The sequence below is a fragment of the Prunus persica genome, chromosome G8 (genome assembly GCF_000346465.2).
Source record: "Prunus persica cultivar Lovell chromosome G8, Prunus_persica_NCBIv2, whole genome shotgun sequence".
Lineage (NCBI taxonomy): Eukaryota > Viridiplantae > Streptophyta > Magnoliopsida > Rosales > Rosaceae > Prunus > Prunus persica.
Window position 1 is genome coordinate 4,400,552 of NC_034016.1, and position 24,438 is coordinate 4,424,989.

Genomic DNA, 24,438 nt, shown 5'->3' on the forward strand with positions numbered 1-24,438 from the left:
CGTGAACAATTTTTGGTTTGCATCTCTGTAATTTTTTGGGTTTTTGTTCTTGATAGTTAACTAGTCATCGCATGATGTTCATGTATTTCTGGATTTGTGTTCTTGCGGTTGACTAGTCATCATTTTTTGTTGTTTGGTGTTTACTTGATTATGATGCCTTCACATACTTTCACCATAGTTGTTGCTAGCACAGGGGATGCCTAGATTGACTGCTCCTTCTTAGTGCCTAGATTATCACTAGAAATTCTCTAGACTTGCAGGTACATATTGGTATGCTCTGAGTATGTTCTTGGTTGTGGTGATTCATGTCTGACAATTGACTAGTCATAAGAGTATTTGGTCAAGGTCTAAAGTGTGTGAAGATTAAGCCTGGGCAAGATTCGGGTAAGATCAAATTTTGGCCAACCCGCTGGCCAAACCGATGGAGAGCTCAGTTCTCGGGGCAGGTCGGGTCTAGGGTAAAACCCGAAATTGGGCCAAACCACAAATGGGTTGGGTTCTTGGGTCGGTTCTATATTGTGATCGGTTTGGGCTTGAGCCCAATTTTACCATTTTCAAAAGCCCAAATCATATTTACTTTCAGTAAAAAAAAGCCCAAATCAAATTCACTTTTAGCCAAAATCCTTTTTTTGTTGTCAAATTGTCAAAATCTAATAAGTTCTTATGAACAAGCCCAAATCACTTTTAACTTTTCTTTCAAAACCTGAAATTATGCAAATTCAACCTATAAAAATCCATTATTCTAATCTAAGTTTCTAAACAACTAAATGAATCTCACATTCACACATTCAACCAACCAACCAAGGAAAGGAAATATAATCTCTTACAAACCATTACAAAAAATAATACACAAATAAAGCAAGCAATCCAAATTAAACTTATGAAATTAAAGATTACAAGCCATCACAAAAATACACATAAAGATAATATCCTTGCAAAAAATCTGCTACATCCATTATTCCAAAGCCTTAACAAAGCAACCTACACAACATTTAAAAGAATTAAAACAAAGTTTCACCATCAACAAATCATAATTAAAATAAGATGCAAGAAAAATACCTTCCAACATATCTTCATCACATTGAGAAGGGAGAGTCTTATTCAAATTTAAACTATCAAACCATATTTTCCTATGCATACAACTCCCTAAATATATATCCTATCCAAAAACCAGATTTAAACATAGTAAAAACAGATTTTTCCTATTCAAAGATGCAAGAAACATAATTTAAATCTCATACAGATTACAATTACAGATTTAAACACAGTACAAACAGATTTTTCCTATCGAAAGATGCAAGAAACAGAGTCAAAACAGATTTAAATCACATATAGATTACAAATTACAGATTTAAATCAACAAAACAGATTACAAATTATAGAAAACAAACATATTAACTCAAAAAAAAAAAAAATAGTGTTGGCAGCAAATATTTATCTCCATTTAAGCAAAATTTTCCAAACTTTCAAAGCTCAGCATCAGTAGCGATGCTAAACAACTGTGAATGAAATCAAAAAAGGGTTAGGTTACAAACAAGCTTCATTCCTTTCATAAATTAAAACCAAATACCCTTAAATACCCACTGCTCTAAAAAAAATCCTAAAATTAAAACCAAAATTTGAACTGCATGCCTTAATCTTTAATATGTAACCATAATTCGTTCAAAAATATCGAAATATCATGCATGAACAATGTCAGATTGCAAATATATCATCACTCTTTCTTTAATAAAAACATAAACTAACCAATCAAAATAGACCTAGCATGCAGCACAACCTATTTAACAAAATGAAATATAAACATAATTAATACAACAACATAACAACAGAATAGCAGCTGCAGAAACAGAACCCAGTAGTTTCACAGAACCAAATTTCATAAAACAAAAATTAATTGGTAGCAGCCCTAATTGGAATAATTTAACAGAAGAATCTAAATGCTAGCAGCCCTAATTTGTATAATGAAACAAACAGTTCATAATTTCTTTGTCAATTTCAAATAATCATCACAACACAGCATAACCTAATTGGTGGTTGCCCTAATTCGACAACCCTAAAACCTTAACAGGAAAAATATATCATCACATCAACCTCAACCACCAAATCGACAAGCCTAATTTAAAAGAACAAAACAATAAATTTAATTTAGAATAAACCCTAAATTCAAAGGAAGATGATGCTCTCACCTTTGACAGATATGAGAGAGAAACCCATAGAAGAAATCGCAGGAGAGGAATAGACGTTGTCAGCGATCAGAAACTGAGACTGAGAAACATAGAAAAATTGAGATAAGAAGAAAGAGCAAAGAGAGAGTTAGCGGAGCAAAGACACGACGGGAAAAAAATAGAACAGATAAGAGAAAGAGAAGCTGACCTGCGTGCAGGGATAGAGACAGCACGGTGGCTGATCGATTGAGAGTGAGAGGATCGAAGTAGAGACGGTCGAGAGAGAGAGGCGTCACAGCCTCTTAGGTCAAAAACAAAAAGAAAAATGAAAACATAAGAGAGGAGAAGACTGAGTGAAAGAGAAGAGAGAGAGTCGCGTGTAAGGGTTACGGGAAAAAATAAAAAATTTGTGAGGGATCTGCTGCAAGCAGTCTCACATGAATATTTTTTTGGCCAATCATACGACACGTGTAACATATATATATATATTTAAATATTGACCGGTTCGGTTCTGAAAAAATGAGACCCGAAGGCTAAACCGTGGACCTTCGGTTCAGTTCAGAATCGTTGTTGACTGTTTAGGTTTGGTCAAAAAACACTCTTTTTCGGTTTGGTTTGGTTTGGTTCGGTCGGTTTGATCGGTTTATCGGTTTTTATGCCCACCCCTAGTGAAGATTGTTGTGTTTTGTTTGAGTGCCGTGTAATTTTACCCCTAGTCACCTAAGTACCAATTTCAATTGGTATCAGAGCGTCAGCTCTTAACACAAATAGAGAGATCCTAGGATTTGTTTTGGTGTTTAGCTGCGCTCACTATTATTAGAATAGGTGGTAATGAGACTGTGAGTGTGACAAGGTCAAGAGACAATTGCTACTGCATCAATGGAGTTGATGATGCAAAGGAAGCGGTTTGCAACAAGGTTGTGAATGAAACAAGTGTCTTGTGGCATCAAAGGCTTGGACACATGAACTTTAGAGACTTGTACAAATTGTCCAAGAGAGAGTTAGTGAGTGGTCTATCAAAACTTGACAAAACTGATCAACATGTTTGTGAAGGAAGTCAATTGGGCAAGTGAGTTAGAGTGTCACACAAGAAGGTCAAACACATTCAAACAAAAGTATGTCTAGAACATGTTCACATGGATCCTGTCGGCCTTATCCAAACCTTGTCCCTTGATGGCAAGAAATATATTCTAGTCATTGTTGATGATTTCTCTAGGTTCACTTGGGTCTCATTCTTATGTGAGAAATCTGAAACATTTCAAAGGTTTAAATCTATCTGCCATCTTTTGCAAAAAGAGAAGATGACTAGTCATCTTCCTCTTGTTAGAATTAGAACAGATTATGGTTCTGAGTTTGAGAATTCTCAGTTTCTGAAATTTGGGAAGAAATGAGGATCAAGCACGAGTTCTCTTCACCTATTACACCTCAGCAAAATGGTGTTGTGGAAAGAAAGAATAGAGTTCTTGTTGAGATGGCTAGGGTGATGCTTAATAGTAAAAATCTTTCCAAACATTTTTGGGTTGAAGTTGTAAATACAGCTTGTTACATCTCAAACATGGTGTTTTTTAGGTCTGGTACCAAACAAACTCCCTCTGAGCTTCGGAAAGGCAAGAAACCTAATGTGTCTTATTTTAGAATCTTTGGTAACACATGTTATATCTCAAGAGATAGGGAACACCTTAATAAGTTTGACTCTAAAAGTGACAAGGGAATATTTCTTGGGTATTCCACTTCAAGCCGAGCCTATAGAGTGTACAATTATAGGACCAGAACCATCATTGGGTCCACAAATGTCAGTATTTATGATTTTGCTCCCTTTACTAAGATGGCATCATATGAGGATGGTCTCTTATCTCCTATGCCGGATGAAGAATCTCCAGGTCTGGATCTAGTGGTTGACTTGTCAACTTTTAGCAAACCAGTTGACCTCTAAACTCTTGACAATTTTGGTCCAGTTGACCTATCAACTCGTCATAATCAACCTAAGAATCCCAACTCATCTGTCCCTGTTGAAAGCTCTCAAGCTGATTGTAGTCCTATCACTCAAACAGAGAGTGTGATTATTGGTCCTCTAAATCAGGGAGTGAGAACTAGGAAACAAATAGCTAAGGAAATTAGCCATGTGTGTTATGTCTCAAAGGAAGAACCTAAAAATGTGAAAGAAGCTTTGAACCATGGCGAATGGTTTCTTGCAATTGCAAGAGGAGTTGAATTGGTTTGTTAGAAGTGATGTTTGGTACCTTGTTCCTAGACAAACCAACACCAATGTTATAGGTACCAAGTGGATTTTCAAAACCAAAACTGATGAACAAGGTAATGTTGTTAGAAACAAGGCTAGATTGGTTGCTCAAGGTTACCCTCAAATGAAGGGTATTGACTTTGATGAAACCTTTGCCCCAATTGCAAGGTTAGAATAAGTGAGATTACTACTTACCATTGCTTGTCACTTGAACTTTGAACTTTATCAAATGGACGTCAAAACTGCATTTTTGAATGGTATCTTGCATAAGGAGGTCTATGTTGAGCAACCAAAGGGCTTCGAAGATCCACATCATCCTAATGATGTGTTTCAATTGAAGAAGGCAATTTATGGCTTGAAACAAGCTCATAGAGCATAGTATGAGAGGCTATCCTCTCACCTTATAGGAAATGGTTATGTTAGAGGGTCGGTTGACAAAACATTGTTTGTAAAAAGGTTCAAAAAGGATGTTTTGATTGCTTAAGTGTATGTTGATGATATTGTGGTTGGTTCTACCTCTAACTTGCATGTTCAAGAATTCATACATGTCATGACTAGTGAATTTGAAATGAGTTTTGTCGGCGAGCTTAATTATTTCTTAGGTCTTCAAATCAAACAACACCATGATGGGATTTTTGTTTCTCAATCCAAATATGCAAAAATCTTGTGAAAAAATTTGAAAAAATTTGGTTTGCAAGCTGCAAAATATGCAAGAACTCCGATGAGCACTAGTGTTAAAATTCATAGAGACTTATATGGGGAAAGTGTCAACCAAACTCTTTGTAGGAGCATAATAGGAAGCCTTCTCTACTTGACTGCTAGTAGACCTGACATTTGTTATAGTGTAGGAGTTTGTGCTAGGTTCCAAAGTGATCCCAAATAGTCTCATTTGTTTGCCGTCAAAAGAATCAAAAAATATGTGAGTGGGGCCATTAATTTTGGTTTGTGGTATACCTATGACACTAGTGTCAATCGTGTTAGGTATAGCGATGCCGATTGGGTTGGGTGTAGTGATGATAGAAAGAGTACTTCTGGGGGAGCCTTTTATGTTCGCAACCATCTTGTTGCTTGGCATAGCAAAAAACAAAACTCTATGTCATTATCTATTGCTGAGGCTGAGTATGTTGCAGCTGGAAGTTGCTGCACACAACTCCTCTGGATGAAACAGATATTGGAAGACTATGGTCTTTCTCAATCTTCCTTCTTAATCTACTGTAATAACATGAGTGCAATCGACATTTCAAAAAATCCAATTCAACACTCCAGAACAAAGCATATAGATATTAGGCACCATTTTATTAGAGACCTTGTGGAAGACAACATTTTAACATTAGAGTTTATTCCTTCTGAGAAACAACTTGCAGACATACTCATCAAGGCCTTAGACTTTCAGAAACATGTCACACTCAGATAGTCCATTGGCCTTTGCTCAATTGATTGATTAGCATATCTATTCATGTCTTCAGCACATTTCAAAAACAGTTGACTAGTCAAGTCGAATTAATTAAAAAAAAAATACATTTTTAATGTTTATGCCACTGTTTCACATCTCTCATCTCAGATGGTGTGAAGTTTGAATGTTTTTGTGCTTTGCCTGTTGTGCATAATCCCTTTTTTTCTTGATTAGAACTATTAGATGAGACTTAATTCGTGCTATCTTATTTTCTTGGTGAGCCAAGTGTCTATGCTTCATTTTGGACTGTTATCGTCTCTTAGCATATCTCACTCTCTTAGCCAATCTATTCAATAATTTAAAAATTAAAAAAAAAGAAACTGTGACCAATGTAGTCATGGCTCTAGGAAGGTATAAGGTGATATGATTGAAGCATCAAGAGCAAAGAGCCATAAAATTAGGCCATTCAAGCACTTATGTCTGGGATGTGCAAGTGAAACAAAATAAATCATCCAATATTTTGTCAATAGAGAGTGGTAATACTTGAACTTTGAGCCTATACTCTGATCATGTCATAAATTTTCATTGTATACATGTCTCTCCAAGAGAGATAAAATATCATCTCTTGTGTCCCTTGGCTTTGAACCTCCCTATTCCAAAATATGCCTTGTCTCTAAGCATAAAATGCAATTCATATTCTATCTCTCAGCGTTGATTGTCAATATAATCAGCATATGACTTTATTTATTTATTTTTTTTGTGCTTGAAGACTTGGTCTAGACAATGATTGCTAAATCACTTGATATGTTTGCTAGTTCTTCCTTGTGAATTAGTACAGTTCTTCATCTTCCACAGGGTCGATACTAAAATTTCTGCTTGTTATGATATTGCTTTGGTAGACTAGTCAACATATACTCATGCTGATTGTGGTTGACTAGTCATCAGGTTATCTCTTTCCCTATCTGTCTTTTTCAACTTAGCAATTTTTTTTTCCTTTTCGTTTTAGCGGTTACGCTTTTCTTGTTAGAGCGGTTCTTTTTTTGGGGGTCGTTTTGCTTTCTATTTAGGTCTTTTTCCCTCTCTTTTTGCCGCACCCTTTTCCAGTTTGTCCATTTCAGACATAAAATGAAAAAAGAACAACCCATTGGGTCCACAAATCTTTTTCTCCTTCATTCTTAGTTTTTCTCTTCGCACTTCTTTCCTTCTCTGTTTTCCAATTCTTCTTCCACCGTGAGCCATGTCGACTTCAAAGCCCCTCCTCACTTACCAACGCCCTCAAAATCCAAACACAGTGGAAGTGTGGATATCATTCCCACCATTCCTAGGGCTCCTAGGTCTCGTTCCTCTCTCTCTGCCCCCATTGGAGACTCCTCCCTCTTTGTGACATCTGAGGCAGCCTCTTTCTTTCATGATGTCATTTCCAAACGGAAGTTTGTGGCTGAGAGATCATATCAAATCGATGCTCTCTCTCCAAAAGCTTGGACTGCTGCATCTCAGATGTTTGAGCACTACCATCTTCATCCTCTCAATACTCTGTCTGGTAAGTTCAATGCCTCTGTCATCAAAGAATTTTACTCAAATTTTCCTGTTGATCCTAAGGGGTCTAACTATCAGATTGTTGTTCATATATACTATGCCTATTGTTCTTCGACCATCTGTTGTCAATCGGGTTTTAGGTTTTCGGTCTTACTCTGGCTTCGATTATGACAAGTTTGCTCTTGCTTCCTCTCAATATACTGTTGCTCTTTTTAAAACCATGGCTTATACTGATCCTTCTCTGCCACTTATTGCTAAAGGTCCTCCAAACAAGTCCTATCTGTCTCCATTTTTCAAATTTTTATGGGAATTAGTTTGCCACAATGTTCTTCCCACTGGGAATAATTCTAATCCCACCTTGGCTGGCTATCAAATCATGGTCTTCATGGTCAATCGTGATAAAATTCCTTTTGGAGACATTATCTATCATGCAATCCTTGGCAAAACAGTTGGTCATGGTACCAAACACAAAGGGACTCTTATATTCCCCTGCCTTATCCAATGCCTCTGTGAGAGAAGCAAGGTGGCCTTCAATGACACTGATCAGTGGACTCTTCCTCTTGCTCCATATGGCAAGGCCTCTGTTGCTCTTAGCCAGAAGGTCTCAAACACTTTCTCTCCACTGTATATGCTTCTCCTTCTCAGCAAGCCAGGTTCTGAGAGATGAGTGTCAAAGGAATAAGATACAATGGACAGAAAGGTGTTTGAGACCTTCTAGCTAAAAGCAATAGAGGCCTTGCCATATGGAGCAAGAGGAGGAGTCTACTGATCAGTGTCATTGAAGGCCACCTTGCTTCTCTCACAGATGCGTTGGATAAGGCAGGGGAAGACAAGAGTCTCTTTGTGTTTGGTACCCTGACCAACTGTTTTGCCAAGGATTGCATGATAGATAATGTCTCCAAAAGGAATTTTATCACGATTGACCATGGAGATCATGATTTGATAGTCAGCCAAGGTGGGATTGGAATTATTCCCAGTGGGGAGAACATTGTGGTGAACAAATTCCCATAAAAATTTGAAAAATAGAGATGGATAGGACTTGATTAGAAGGCTTTAACAAAAAGTGGCAGAGAAGGATCAGTATAAGCCATGGTTTTAAACAGAGCAACAGTATAATGAGAGGAAGCAAGAGCAAACTTCTCATAATCGAAGCTACAGCAAGACCTAAAACCTAAAACCTAAAACCTGATTGATGACAAAGGGTCGAAGAACAATAGGAATAGTACGAACAACAATCTGATAGTTAGACCCCTTAGGATCAGCAGGAAAATTTGAGTAAAATTCTTTGATGACAGAGGCATGGAACTTACCAGACAGAGTATTGAGAGGATGAAAATGGTAGTACTCAAACATCTGAGATGCAGCAGTCCAATCTTCTGAAGAGAGAGCATCAATTTGATACAATCTCTCAGGCACAAACTTCTGATTGGAAGCGACATCGTGAAAGAAAGAGGCTGCCTCAGGTGTCACAAAGAGGGAGGAGTCTCCCATAGGGGCAGAGAGAGAGGAACAAGACCTAGGAGCCCTAGGAATGGTGGGAATGATATCCACACTACTACTGTGTTTGGATTTTGAGGGCGTTGGTAAGTGAGGAAGGGCTTTGAAGTCGACATGGCTCACGATGGAAGAAGAATTGGAAAACAGAGAAGGAAAGAAATGCGAAGAGAAAAACTAAGAATGAAGGAGAAAAATATTTGTGGACCCAATGTATTGTTCTTTTCTAGTTTTGTGTCTAAAAGAGAAACTAGAAAAGAGTGTGTCAAAAAGAGAGGGAAAAAGACCTAAACAGAAAAAGCGAAACGACCCCAAAAAAAGAACCGTTAAAACAAGAAAAGGGTAACTGCTAAAACGAAAAGGAAAAAAAAAAAACCGCTAAGTTGAAAAAGATGGATAGGGAAAGAGAGAACCTGATGACTAGTCAACCACAACCAGCATGAGCATATGTTGGCTAGTCAACCAAAGCAATATCATAACAAGCAAAAAATTTAGTATCAACCCTGTGGAAGATGAAGAACTATACTAATTCACAAGGAAGAACTAGCAAACATATCAAGTGATTTAGCAATCCGTGTCTAGACCAAGTCTTCAAGCACAAAATAAATAAATAAAGTCATATGCAAATTACATTGACAATCAACGGTGAGAGATAGAATATGAATTGCATTTCATCCTTAGAGGCAAGGTGTATTTTGGAATAGGGAGGTTCAGAGCCAAGGGACACAAGAGATGATATCTTATCTCTCTTGGAGAGACATGTATACAATGAAAATTTATGACATGATCAGAGTATAGGCTCAAAGTTCAAGTATCACCACTCTCTATTAACAAAATATTGGTGATTTATCTTGTTTCACTTGCACATCCCAGACATAGGTGCTTGAATGGCCCAATTTTACGGCTCTTTGCTTTAGATGTTTCTATCATATCACCTTATACCTTCCTAGAGTCGTGACTACATTGGTCACACTTCCCTTTTTTTTTCTTTTTTTTATAAAATTATTAAATAGATTGGCTAAGAGAGTGAGATAAGCTAATAGACAAGAACAATGACAGTCCAAAATGAAGCATAGACACTTGGCTCACCAATAGGATAAGATAGCATGAATTAAGTCTCATCTAATAGTTCTAAACAAGAAAAAGAGGATTATGCACAAATCAAGCAAAGCACAAAAACATTCAAACTTCACACCATCTGAGATGTGAGAGATGTGAAACAGTGGCATAAACATTAAAAACTTTTTTTTTAAATTAATTCGACTTGACTAGTCAACTACATGTAAGATGGCTAGTCAACCGTTTTTGAAATGTGATGAAGACAGGAACAGACATGCTAATCAATCAATTGAGCAAAGGCCAATGGTCTGTTTGAGTGTGACATGTTTCTGAAAGTCTAAGGCCTTGGTGAGTATGTCTGCAAGTTGTTTCTCAGAAGGAACAAACTCTAATATTAAAATGTTGTCTTACACAAGGTCTCTAATAAAATGATGCCTAATATCTATATGCTTTGGGATCACTTTGGAATATAGCACAAACTCCTACACCATAAGAAATGTTAGGTCTAGTAGCAGTCAAGTAGAGAAGGCTTCCTATTATGCTCCTATAGAGAGTTTGGTTGACACTTTTCCAATGTAAGTCTCTATGAATTTTAGCACTAGTGCTCAGCAGAGTACTTGCAGATTTTGCAACCTCTAAACCAAATTTTTTCAATTTTTTTCACAAGATTTTTTGCATATTTGGATTGAGAAACAAAAATCCCGTCATGGTGTTGTTTGATTTGAAGGCCTAGGAAATAATTAAGCTCATCGACAAGACTCATTTCAAGCTTGAACATGCAAATTAGAGGTAGAACCAACCACAATATCATCAACATACACTTGAGCAATCAAAACATTCTTTTTGAACCTTTTTACAAACAATGTTTTGTCAACCGACCCTCTAACATAACCCTTTCCTAGAAGGTGAGAGGATATGCTCTCATACTAAGCTCTATGTTTTGACATCCATTTGATAAAGTTTAAACTTCAAGTGACAAGCAATGGCAAGTAGTAATCTCACTGATTCTAACCTCGCAACTGGGACAAAGGTTTCATCAAAGTCAATACCCTCCATTTGAGGGTAACCTTGAGCAACCAATCTAGCCTTGTTTTTAACAACATTACCTTGTTTATCAGTTTTGTTCTTGAAAATCCACTTGGTACCTATCACATTGGTGTTGGTTTGTCTAGGAACAAGGTACCAAACATCACTTCTAACAAATTGGTTCAACTCCTCTTGCAATTGCAAGAAACCATTCGCCATGGTTCAAAGCCTCTTTCACATTTTTAGGTTTTTCCTTTGAGACATAACACACATGGCTAATTTCCTGAGCTATTTGTTTCCTAGTTCTCACTCTCTAATTCAGAGGACCAATAATCACACTCTCTAATTTAGAGGACCAATAATCACACTCTCTGTTTGAGTGATGGGACTACAATCAGCTCGAGAGCTTTCAACAGGGACAGATGAGCTGGGATTCTTAGGTTGATTGTGACGAGTTGATAGGTCAACTAGACCAGAATTGTCAAGAGTTTAACTGGTTTGCTAAAAGTTGACAAGTCAACCACTAGATCCAAACCTAGAGATTCTTCCTCAGGCATAGGAGATAAGAGACCATCCTCATCTGATGTCATCTTAGTAGAGGGAGTGAAATCATAAATACTGACATTTGTGGACCAAATGATGGTTCCGATCCTATAATTGTACACGCCATAGGCTCGGCTTGAAGTGGAATACCCAATAAATATTCCCTTGTCACCTTTAGAGTCAAACTTAGAAAGGTGTTCCATATCTCTTAAGATATAACATGTGTTACCAAAGACTCTAAAATAAGACACATTAGGTTTCTTGCCTTTCCAAAGCTCATAGGGAGTTTATTTGGTACCAGACCTCAAAACCACCATGTTTGAGATGTAACAAGCTGTATTTACAGCTTCAGCCTAAAAATATTTGGCAAAATTTTTACTATTAAGCATCACCCTAGCCATCTCAACAAGAACTCTATTCTTTCTCTCCACAACACCATTTTGCTGAGGTGTAATAGGTGAAGAGAACTCATGTTTGATCCCCATCTCCTCACAAATTTTAAAAACTAAGAATTCTCAAACTCAGAACCTTGATCTGTTCTAATTCTAACAAGAGGAAGATGACTAGTCATCTTCTCTTTTTGCAAAAGATGGCAGACAAATTTAAACCTTTGAAATGTTTCAGATTTTTCACGTAAGAATGAGACCCAAGTGAACCTAGAGAAATCATCAACAATGACCAGAATATATTTCTTGCCACCAAGGGACAAGGTTTGGATAGGACCAACAAGATCCATGAGAACAAGTTTTAGACATACTTTTGTTTAAATGTGTTTGACCTTCTTGTGTGACACTCTAACTTGCTTGCCTAATTGACATCCTTCACAAACATGTTGATCAGTTTTGTCAAGTTTTGGTAGACCACTCACTTTCTCTCTTGGACAATTTGTGCAAGTCTCTAAAGTTCACGTGTCCAAGCCTTTGATGTCACAAGACACTTGTTTCACTCACAACCTTGTTGCAAACCGCTTCCTTTGCATCATCAACTCCATTGATGCAGTAGCAATTGTCTCTTGACCTTGTCACACTCACAATCTCATTACCACCTTTTCCAATAATTTTGCAACCATGCTTGGAAAAATCTAACTTCTACTACTCCATCATCACATAGCTGACTCACACTAATGAGATTGGATGTGAGACCCTCAACAAATCTAACATTTTTAAACTTGGGTAAACTAGGGATACACACATTGCCTTTCCCAACTACTTGAGACTTGTGACCTCCCCCGAAAGTCATTGTGCCTCCATCAAAAGGAATAAGAGATGAGAAAACACTCTTATCACCATACCTATGTTTGGAACAGCCACTATCAAAATACCAAGAGTTGGTGTTTGAAGCAGCAAAAGCATTTAGTATAAGAAGAGTTTTGGTTTGACCTTTTGCAATCTAAGTAGATTTAAGCACAATAAGTGAATTCATTTTAAGAGAGACAAGTTTGGCAATCTTAGTTACTTCATTTAGCAAATGATCAACCTAATCTTGCAAAGATTTGGGATTCCTACTAGACTTGGAAGACAATTTTCTAGTCTGATCTCTTTTGTACATATGACAGACTGGTCGAATATAACCCGTCAACCCACACCTGTGACAAGTTGGAACAAACTTTGGTTTCTTGACTACCTGCTATACATCAAGAGATACAATGGCTGGAGTTTTAGACTTGACAAACTTAGTGGTAGAGATAGACGCAATAGAATCAAAAAGATTAAATCCAAGACCACCTTTGTCCTCATGTTCAACATTTTGTCAATTTTTGAGGCACTAATTGTCATGGGTATAATCTTACTTTTTGCCTCATTCAATTCACTTAGGAGCAGTTTGTTTGAATTCAGAAAACCAATGTTGCTCTCCTTGAGTACATTTACTTAATTTTTCAGATTTCTCCTAATTGACATAAGCTCAACAATTTCATTTTCTAGGGACTCAAATTTGTCACTCAGCTCCTTTTTGGTTTCTTTTAAAGTGAGAACTTCATGTTGGAGTTCATGGTTATTTACCTCAACTTTGAGATTTTCCTCTTTCAAGGAAAAAGTCTCTTTGAACAAGAAATCATATTTTCTACCTAAAGACTCGTATTACTGGTCATCCAAATCAGCAGCAGAATCATCAGACAATAGTTGCACAGAGGTAGCGAAGGCAATCATCATCATCATAGGTTTTAAGTTTACCTATAAGCTTGCCAAGCTTAATTTCATTTAAATTTTGGACTTCCACGATTGCGGTTTTCTTTGCTCTAAACCCAGAAGGAAGAACATGAAGAATCGTTTGAACAACAAGAAGTTCATCAATGGGTTGACCAAGACTCATAGCTTCATTTGTGATCATCTCAACTCTCCCATAGAAATCAGAGATGGACTCAGTTTCAGACATCCTAAGTTCTTCAAATTGTGTAAGCACCATTTAAAGTTTTAGTGTTCTAACATGGTCATCTCCTTCATGAACAGCCCTTAGTTTGTCCCAAGCTTGTTTAGCATTAGGAATGTGCTGTATGTGTGAAAACTATGTGCTAGACAGAGCAGTAACTAAGGCATTTCTAGCTTTCTTGTTGGAATGAGCACCAAATGATTCGGCTTCAATCCATTCCAACCTAGGTTTAGGCACAACTTTACCCTCAACAATCTTAACTGGAGGTATCCACTCTTTTGTGAGGTATTCGTTTGCATACTTACCAAGAGCATAAAGGAATATCTCAAATTTTTCTCTCCATACAGCATAGTTATTTCCATCAAAGTGAGGGAGGGGGGAGTTGCAAGATCCAGCAACTCGATCCATTTCCATAGTGAGCACACCTAAACACCAAAACAAATCTTAGGATCGATCTATTTTGTTAAGAGCTGACGCTCTGATACCAATTGAAATAGGTACTTAGGTGATGAGGGGTAAATTTAAACGATACTTAAGCAAAACACAACAATCTTCATACACTTAATACTTTGACTAAATATACTTATGACTAGTCAACTGCTAGTCAAGAATAACCATAACCAAGAACATACATAGAGCATACCAATATGTACCTGCAAGCCTAGAAGATTACTAGTGACAACCTAGTGTCACGGGTCGCACATAGACAAGTGCTACCGTGACTCCGTTGGGACATCTATGCGCTTATGAGGTAGTCTAAGTGTGGACGGGCGAGAGCTTAAGAGCTAGAATGGTTGGTGTTGGCCAAGTTGCACTTGTGAATGGTATTTTGGGCATTTCCAAAGGTTACGGGAGGAACCTGAGGAAACCAAGAATACCGAAATGTTCGTGATGTCGAGACGCAGGAAACTCAACTGATGGTTCGCCATTCGGAGTTCGTATAAAGGAGTTATGCCCAATTATGACTCCTCGTGCATAGGTGATGTTCCCTCATGGCAGAAGGCTAAATGCATAAAATGTTATATAGGGGGTGACATGGTGTCATGCTTTCCACCACCCCTGGTGCTTACACCCTTGTGGCACTAAGCGAGCATCCTTATGACATTGGAGATAGTCATAAGGGCGGGCATAAGATTGTTGAAGGATAATCTGTGCCTCTGAGGGAAAGGAATTCCCAAGGACAGTACGAACACGCAGGGCCGTTCGTATTGCGCATCGTTGGAAAGAGTGAGGTCAACATATGGCATTCGCTATGCCATCGGCTAGCAAGACATATAACAATACTCGATGGACTTGGCTTGGGTTCGGCCTTGTCTAATATTGAAGGAAGATATTCGGATGCCGGTACGCATGGGTTGCGACCCCATGCAATGCATAGACGGTTATGTGGGACATTCGGAATACATATGTCGCCAAGGCTTGGGCGACATGCAAGTATAACAGCTTGCGCGTATAGCTTGAGGATGTGGGCTATCGTGGACGCTAAAGGAATGACCGACAGAAGTGTGGGTAAACCGATGGTGTGTTGTCGTTATGTCTTAACTTGGACATGAGCGAGACATGAGGAAAACATGCGACGTGGTCGATGCAGTTGACGTGTCTTATGCAACGCTTGATGTATGGGCGTCGAGGGTTCGTTGCCGGATGCGGAGTGATTGTATTGTCACACGGTAGTGTGACTCGTTGTCTAGTGGAAGACGACACTTGAAGGTAAACCTCTCGCGGAATTGTGAGAGTCATGAATATCATGAAGTAGGGGAAAAGCTGACTGGGATCCGAAAGGATCTTGGACCGCACGGGTGTGCTTTGAGTGGTGAAATGTGTGTTTCGCTTCTGCCGCGCCGCGCCGCTCGCTCATCCCGTGACAAGTGGTATCAGAGCGAAAGCTCTAATAATTTGGAGAAGGATGTCGAAGAGCTAATCGATTCAGATGGTGGTTTTTGTGTGGGAGATTCATACCTAGAAGAGATTGGTGATGGAGAAACTTTGATAGCCAGGTAGCAGGTCATTGCCTGTGATGGGTAGTGGACTTGTGAAGTTGGATGAATAACCCAACGTCACTGTAGATGATTGTTGGAATCAGGTTATGTGATGGTTGATGGAAACCCGTCTTGGTGCTGGATCTTATGGGAGGGTGAAGGTATCCAAAAGTTTGCCTCAAAGTTTTGAGAAGACATCAAGCAGGATGACTCTAAGATGTGGGATAATGGTTGGTGTTGCTGTTCGGTTGACTAGTTTTCTGATCCGTGCACCAAGCACCCGGAAGCCGGGTAGGCAGGGGTACTGGCTTGTGATGAAGTGATGTTGCTTGTTCAGTACAGGATGTGGGGAGGATGGGAGCACGAGCTTGGTAAGAGTGTTGAAGATTGGCTAGCACTCGAACCGTGGCATACCATTGAAGGTTGTGACAAACTTTGTTGGTAACAAGTGTTGAGCAGACAGTGTGAGACCTTTGTTCAGGGAAGATTTGTGAGGGCTGAAGACCGAAAGGAGGGGGCTGTCTTTGAAGGAAGTAAGTTTCTGATGGACTAAGCTTTAACGAAGGAGTCACTCAAGTGGTTGCTCTTGCGATTGTGGAGAATGTGTGGGTTAAGTGCAATGTTTGACACAAGGTTGCTGACTAATATTTGGAATGCAGGAGTGTTCCAAAGGTGGATCCCGGAGTCTTTCTTGCGAAGATGGTGGCTAAGGACACAGTATGTTCGCACTTGAGGGAGGATGTCTTACTTGTTCCCTTGTGGATGCTACGGAAGTATGTTCTACCGAGTTCAAGTTTGGGCGATGTTAGGTGGTTCTACTTGTAGTAGGGATGACATCAAACCTTGGCGAAGTGTGAAAGCCTGAAGTGTAGTAGAGCTTCACTTCGGAGGCACGTTAACGTGAGGGTGCGTCGACGAGATAAGTGGGGGGGAGACCCACGAATGCCATTGAGGTATGGCAGCGCACATGCGCAAAACAGATTGAGGAGCCTTGGAGGGTACACAGTTGACAAAGGGATGTTGCGTGTTCCAGGCTAAGGTTTAAGGAAAATGGCAGTGGGAGTTTGGTGAGAGTACTGGAGGTAGGCTATACTCGAACCATAGCATGTCATCGATAATTGGGTTGAATTCAGTTGGTGATAAGTGTTGAACGAATGGTGCAAGACCTGGTTCGGGGAAAAGTTGTGGAAGCTCAAGACCGAAATAGTGCAGTCTTCGAAGGGAGTAAGTCGCTGATGAGCTAGGCTTCATTGAGGGAGTAAATTGCTGATGGGCTAGGCTTTAATGAGGGAGTCACTTAAGTGGTTGCTTTTATAATTGTTGAGAATAGGTGGGTGAGGCACAATGTTTGACATAAGTTTGCTAATTGATATCCGGAACGATGGAGTGTTCCAAAAAGAGGGGGATCCCGGAATCTTACTTGGGGGCATGGTTGCTAAGGACATGGAGTATGTCCGCACTTGATGGCAGACAAAGTTGGAGTAACTTGGGTGTTGACATCTTACTTGTTCTCGTGTGGATGCTATAGAAGTGGTTCTGCCGAGTCCAAGTTTGGGGCGTTGGTAGTCAGGTGGTTCTACTCGTAGTAGGGATGATGTTTAACCTTGGTGAATTGTAATGGCCTAAGTGTTGTGGAACTTTGCTGGGGAGGCACCCTGAGGTGATGGTGTGCCGACGAGATAAGTAGGGGAGAACCTTGAATGCCATGAAGGTATGGCAGTGCAGATGCATGAAATAGAGGTGACGTGGAGGACACACGGTTGGCTTACGAGTCACACCCAAGCGGGGTGCATCTCTTTGAATGTGGAAAATGTGGAAGTACTTGACCAAACGAGCTATGTGATTGTTCAAAGGTTGGGTGTGACAAGAGACAGAGGTCTCTGCCCAAGAAGAGGGAAAGGAGTACAACTATGAAAGAGAAAGTTGAAAAGGGTTAAGGCAGTGGTGCTTTGTGGTCCTTGGAGCGAAGAGAAGAGGATAATCCTATATGGTGTTGTTATGCAGCAATGCAAGGGGCAAGTCGACGAGGACGTCGCCATTATCAATGGGGGAGAATGTCACGGATCGCACATAAGTGAGTGCTATCGTGATTCCGAAGTCGGCAGTGCAGTGGGGCACGTCGACGAGGATGTCGACATTATCAGTGGGGGAGAATGTCACGGGTCGCACATAGACAAGTGCTACCGTGACTCCGTTGGGACATCTATGCGCTTATGAGGTAGTCTAAGTGTGGACGGGCGAGAGCTTAAGAGCTAGAATGGTTGGTGTTGGCCAAGTTGCACTTATGAAGGGTATTTTGGGTATTTTCGAAGGTTACGGGAGGAACTTGAGGGAACCAAGAATACCGAAATGTTCGTGATGTCGAGACGCATGAAACGCAACTGACGGTTCGCCATTCGGAGTTCGTATGAATGAGTTATGCCCAATTATGACTCCTCGTGCATAGGTGATGTTCCCTCATGGCAGAAGGTTAAATGCATAAAATGCTATATAGGGGGTGACATGGTGTCATGCTCTCCACCACCCCTGGTGCTTACACCCTTATTGCACTAAGCGAGCATCCTTATGACATCGGAGATAGTCATAAGGGAGGGCATAAGATTGTTGAAGGATAATCTGTGCCTCCAAGGGAAAGGAATTCCCGAGGACAGTACGAACACGCAGGGCCGTTCGTATTGCGCATCGTTGGAAAGAGTGAGGTCAACATATGGCATTCGCTATGCCATCGGCTAGTGAGACATATGACAATACTCGATGGACTTGGCTTGGGTTCGGCCTTGTCTAATATTGAAGGAAAATATTTGGATGCCGGTACGCATGAGTTGCGACCCCATGCAATGCATAGACGGTTATGTGGGACATTCGGAATACATATGTCGCTAAGGCTTGGGCGACATGCAAGTATAACAGCTTGCGTGTATAGCTTGAGGATGTGGGCTACCGTGGACGCTAAAGGAATGACCGACAGAAGTGTGGGTAAACCGATGGTGTGTTGTCGCTATGTCTTGACTTGGACATGAGCGAGACATGAGGAAAGCATGTGACGTGGTCGATGCAGTTGACGTGTCTTATGCAACGCTTGATGTATGGGCGTCGAGGGTTCGTTGCCGGATGCGGAGTGATTGTATTGTCACACGGTAGTGTGACTCGTTGTCTAGTGGGAGACGACACTTGAAGGTAAATCTCTCGCGGAGTTATGAGAGTCGTGAATATCATGAAGTAGGAGAAAGGCTGATTGGGATCCGAAGGGATCCTGGGCCGCACAAGTGTGCTTTGAGTGGCGAAATGTGTGTTTCGCTTCCGCCGCGCCGTTCGCTCATCCCATGACACTAGGCACTCAAAAGGACCTGTCAATCTAGGCATCCCTTGTGCTAGCAACAACTATGGTGAAAGTGTGTGAAGGCATCATAATCAAGTAAGCACCAAACAGCAGATAATGATGACTAGTCAACTGCAAGAACACAAACCCAGAAATACATGAACATCATGCGATGACTAGTCAACAATCAAGAACACAAACCCAGAAAATTACAGAGATGCAAACCATAATTGTTCATCGAAACCCACCATTAAGAAAAACTGGTGTCATCAATGGACCAGGCAATCCATTAAGCAGAAAAGATTCTTACAAAGGAACACAAGCAAGCTCAAGAAATCCTAGATCTATTTAGGAAGAAGAGCTATACCTCATTTGTGCCATCTTCTTCTCCAGCTTAGCAAAACCAGCAGTTTAGTCATTCGTAGCAATGGCAGCTCCTTTAGCTCTTTCATCCCATGGCACCGCTAGCCAGCTCAAACTCAAACAGAATCGAAATTTGGATTCAAGGAGAAAATGACCAATTTCTTCAAGAAACCATACTCTTGAAGAAATCAATCTTTTGAATCTGACCTAGATATATATGAGAGAGTGTTTGATATAGATAGATGCAGATTTCATTTTTCAAATACAGTTTTCGAACAATCAATTTGGAAAACTCAAAGATGAAAAATGCGATGGTTTACTCTTGAAGAAGAAGAAGAGAAAGTTTGCTAAGAAACTTCCCAAAACTTACCCACAAAAGAGATGGATGCCAAATGAGGAATTCTTTAGCTTTTACCCAAAAATTCATAGATCAAAATAGAACACTTGGCAGCTGAGAAAATTCGCAAAATAGGACAAAAAAAGTTGGTTAGAATCCAGCTGGAAATCCTACTGATGCAAAAGTTGACTAGTCATACGAAAGATGGATGACTAGTCATAATTTTAAGAATTTTCTTGAATGCAATATGATGCAATGCAAAAATTACCTTTGTCAAACACATTGATTATTCATCTGATTATAGTCAAATAAGAACACCTAGAGTTGTAATTCTTAATCTAAACTAGAACTTGGGAAAATACAATAATTGTCCTATTACAAAATTATCAAGAGAAGTCAAAAGAAAATCACAAAATGCATACACTTACAGGCCAAGAGTGGGAGATCAGCCAAATAGGCTGAGAAGTAGCCCATTTACTATATCCTAATTATTTTCCATTCTACCATATTTTTCTTTTAATCATCTATCAAGCTCTTAGTGAATATAAAAATCTGGCAAGCAAAGAATTAAAATTGTTCTTGACAAGGGATGCTCTGTTCTAAGCATTATAATCACATTACCTGTTCTTTCTCTCTTAGTTAGAAACGGCATTTGTCTGGTCCGTTAAGTATATTCATGATGAGGCCTTACACCAAAAAAATTTGTTCCCTATCTCCAAAAAGCATCAACAATACTTCACCGGTCTTCCTAAAACATAACGCCTTGGATAGAAGTCTTATTGTTGTAATCATAATAGTAGATATCATCCGCAACGCAGATTAGCCCATCACAAGTGCTAGCCACATGAAGATGTGGATTATGCAGTTCTTGCTTTGGAACAATTGGAAATTCTACCTTGGAGTACTCCTCGAAAGCCTGGTTATCATAATGCACTCTTCTATTACATCGTGGACGATGGCTCTGTGTAGCGTAGTGCAGCCCTCCCTACCAACAACCCTGTGGATTAGGAAGAGGTGACTGTTGTTCAAGTTATTAATTGGGCTGAGATGGGCGCGAATAAAGCTTTGGTTCATGATCATGGACCTCCATGACTTGCACACTGAGGTGCAATTGATTACAGATTTAACGGATAGCCTAAATAGGATCTCATGTATGATTTCTCGAGGAAAACAGTGTGTCATCGCTTCAAATTTCAATTCCTGCATCCTTTTTGTGATACCTTCTTGTATGTCATCCATGTCTTGCACATTCAAATAGATATAACAACTGACAAAAACAATAGAAACAAAAACCAGCTATAATTGAGAATTAAAAAACAATATTCATGGGGTTGTTCTGAAACCACCGTAACATTCATATCCACAAAAGATAAACTAAAAACTAAATGCATCCAGTAATAAGGAGAAACAAAACCCTAAATCATCATATTTTTCAGATGAAACCCAATCTCCATAATACAAATGAAAAATCCAAACCCACCACTCTTAATAAAAACAAAAAAGCTCTAAAATAAATCCCACAAAAAGAAGAGAAAAATTTGAGGAACTTACAATTTCTGATGTGATCAACAAAGCCGAAGAAATGGAGTTGACGGAACGTCTCGTTCTTCTGCTGTGCTAGAGAAGAAGAGTGAAGAAGAAAAGTAGAAACCCTTTCTAGCTTCTAGGACATTCCTTTCGGTACATGATGACAGCGTGGTAAGAGCAAGGCGTAGGCTCAAACCCTAATTGGTCAGGGGGACCTCTCTTCTCTATTTATATGCCCTGTTACTTCTTGCCTTCCGTCCCAGGTTTATCTATGGTTCCAACCAATTTTGGGTTAATGAATTGGAAAAGCTATTTCCAGGCAACAATTTTATGTGGGAATTTCATTTTATCGCCATAGTTCTGTCTCATTTATCTTTTGGCCCCCTTTTTTTCTGGTAGGTTGTTAATTTTGCTACCTTAGTCCTAATAACACTTTTTTTAGCTTACTTAAAACTTCCACCGTTGGATTAATCAGACGGCTACAATTTGTATCCACTAGTTTTTGTTGTTTTTTTTTTTGTTTTTTGTTTTTTGTTTTTTTGCAAAAATGGTCTTCAAACAAAGACAATTGCAAAATCAAACCTCATTGTCATGGACATGGACCACCAAGCATCAAATCTCCTCTGCACAAGTATGCCATCTACGCTTTTGATGAGGAATTCGCAAAGATCGAAAACTGCGATGAAAAGATTGCCCATGTAATTTGTATCCACTAGTTTTTGTTTTTATTTTCATTTTTAATGTTGCAAAAATGGTCTTCAAACATATACAATTGCTAGGTTGATGAAGTGTAAACTAAACCCTAGATGCAGATTTCAATACACCAAAGAAGATTTCAACAACATTTTGAAATCTTATTTTGGAAAAATCAAACATCACTCAACTCACCATTGCAGAGAAGAAGAACACACACACAAACTCTCAAAACTTTCCAAAATGCTTGAGAGCTTAAGATTTCAGACCATTGAAACAAAAATCTAGAAACAGATTTTCTTGAAAGAAAAAAAACCAGATCTTAATAACCCATGAACTCCTCTCACTAAAAATGGCAAAGACAAAAAATGCCTCTCAATAATCCCAAATGAAAGTCTTAACCTCAACAATTCAGCCCCAATGTTTTTGATAAGATTGTGCAAACCAAGGGGACACTTGGCAACCAAATATTTGTGTAGAAATAGGACAAAACGTTAGGTGACTAGAAGATACGCTCACATGATTTTTAAAAATTGACAAGTCAGAAAACGTCAATTGATTAAAAATCTCGTGCTGGAAACATTTTGCTTTACTCTCCTCCCCCTTTATAAATGAATGTACGGAATATGATTAAGACAATGAAATTCATAGGAAATTAATCTTTTGTTTTTTTTGTTTTGCCAACCATTAGGGAGGGGGAGGGGAGTAAAGCATTGGGTTGGGTTCCTCAAGATTGCACACTACCAAGTTTTGAACCCGGGTACACATGATTTCTACCGAAAGAAAACAGAAGTACAAACGAGTCATCAGTGGATGAAACTATAACATCTGAAACGTAGATCAACATCAGGCACACTGTCAGCAGTACTTTCTTTGATCGTAAGTAGGACTCCGGAAATTAACTCACCAAATCACAAAGCACCTCTCATTACTAATGATAACTTTACAAGTAAAACTTTTGTAATTACATCCCGAATTCAATTAATGCTCCTGAGAAACTTATTTAATCTCGAATCAATCATCAATATAAAGGAAAGTACACATAAGAAAAAGTCTTAATGCGTGGGAAGTTGTAATTTCAGAAGCAAAAATGCCAACATAATTCCTGTCACACGTCCTTTGATTATGTATGACTTTCGTCAGTTCCCTTCGAAATTTCATTAATCTTCGGCGCTTCATCATCCTTCGGCACTTCATTAGCCTCGTCCTGTTGTTTACCGTTGGCCAATTTTTCAGCCTCGATCTGTTCTTCAACCTTCTCTAGCTCAGCTTTAAGTTTAGCTTTGTCAGCGCAGCAGCAACAACAGCAGCAACATGTGAGGCAATAACCACTAAAAAAAAGAGAAGGAAACGTTAATCTAGAGAAACCGAGCTAAAAGCTGCTGAAATGGCCTGAGCAAGCACCAATTGCAGTATTTTGAAAAACGAAACTGAAGAATACTTTGCTGCATAACTTAAACAAAGTTTTTCCAGAACGCTTATTCGAGCCAAAATAAATGCATACAAAGTAATTCTAAAACTAAAAATGTTTGAGTACTTTTCAGTTTGCTTGATTTTGCATTCTATATTAGTTTGTCAAATTAGAATTAAAGACAGAAAAACTTACCATAATCCAATAAGGCCGCAGAAACAAGCTAGTATGCCCCAACCAACTTGGACCCCTGTGGGAGGTTCTGGAGTACTCATCTCTATCTATGCTCTCTTTTCTTTTTTGGATCACTTGAAAATGGATGCAATGTTTTTTTATTCTAATGAATGTTTCCTTTTTTATAGTCAAAACCTTCAACGCCATACTGAATTTTCTTGTACATATGATATTGGCAATTCATTGACTTGGTTTGGAACTTAATAATGGAAGTCATGTTCTTTTCTTAAAAAAAGAGAAGGCCAATGCAAATTTGCCTCAGAAAATATTTAAAAAGAACTAGAAAACCTTGGGCACAGGTGGTCAACGTAATTTCTCCAAACCTTATTATAAAGGAAAAAAAAAAGGTTTGAATGTGAGCAAAGCCCTCCATGTGAACTAACTCAGGTCTGTCGTCTTTCCTGTTTTAAAAAAAGACCCGTCTAATTTTCTGCAGAAGAGAATATGATTACAAGTTGGTACAGTCAAAGGTAAACTATAGTTTAAACAACAGCATCTAGGACTTGTGTATAATTGTGTAACAAAAAACAACAAGTCTCTTCTTGAACTATTTGTTCGTATGCGCATCATCCCTTGATTTAAGAGCTGAAATAAGATTGATTTATATTAATGGGAAATTTTATAGCTTAAATTAGCTACCTAACATAGTTATTAAATAATTAATGGGCTAATTTCTAAAATTAACAAACAAGTGCTCACTAACAAAGCAACTGCCAAGATTATCCAGATGTGTCAAGGGCTTTCCAGCAAGGT

At 39.0% G+C, this 24,438-nt stretch overlaps 1 protein-coding gene and 2 long non-coding RNA genes across 5 annotated transcripts; all 3 read right to left on the reverse strand.

The window, feature by feature from the left end:
- Window positions 763-22,104, reverse strand: LOC109946314. 3 transcript variants are annotated; one of them, XR_002269514.1, is made up of 5 exons: window positions 21,372-22,104; window positions 20,442-21,087; window positions 19,854-19,934; window positions 19,488-19,690; window positions 763-981 (listed from the first exon to the last, which is right to left on the reverse strand). It is a non-coding gene; the product is annotated as an uncharacterized LOC109946314 (long non-coding RNA). The 3 variants fall into 3 exon arrangements; XR_002269513.1 differs by having other exon boundaries at window positions 19,488-19,934; XR_002269515.1 differs by lacking the exon at window positions 763-981 and adding an exon at window positions 14,145-14,247 and having other exon boundaries at window positions 19,488-19,934.
- LOC109946315 lies at window positions 988-2,510 on the reverse strand. The gene is made up of 3 exons (XR_002269516.1): window positions 2,374-2,510; window positions 2,187-2,265; window positions 988-1,499 (listed from the first exon to the last, which is right to left on the reverse strand). It is a non-coding gene; the product is annotated as an uncharacterized LOC109946315 (long non-coding RNA).
- On the reverse strand, window positions 23,017-23,744 carry LOC109946291 (dnaJ homolog subfamily C member 5-like). Its single transcript, XM_020553690.1, has 2 exons — window positions 23,647-23,744; window positions 23,017-23,371 (listed from the first exon to the last, which is right to left on the reverse strand). Exons 1-2 carry the CDS (start codon window positions 23,724-23,726, stop codon window positions 23,164-23,166), a joined length of 288 nt encoding a protein of 95 aa, XP_020409279.1. The 5' UTR covers window positions 23,727-23,744; the 3' UTR covers window positions 23,017-23,163.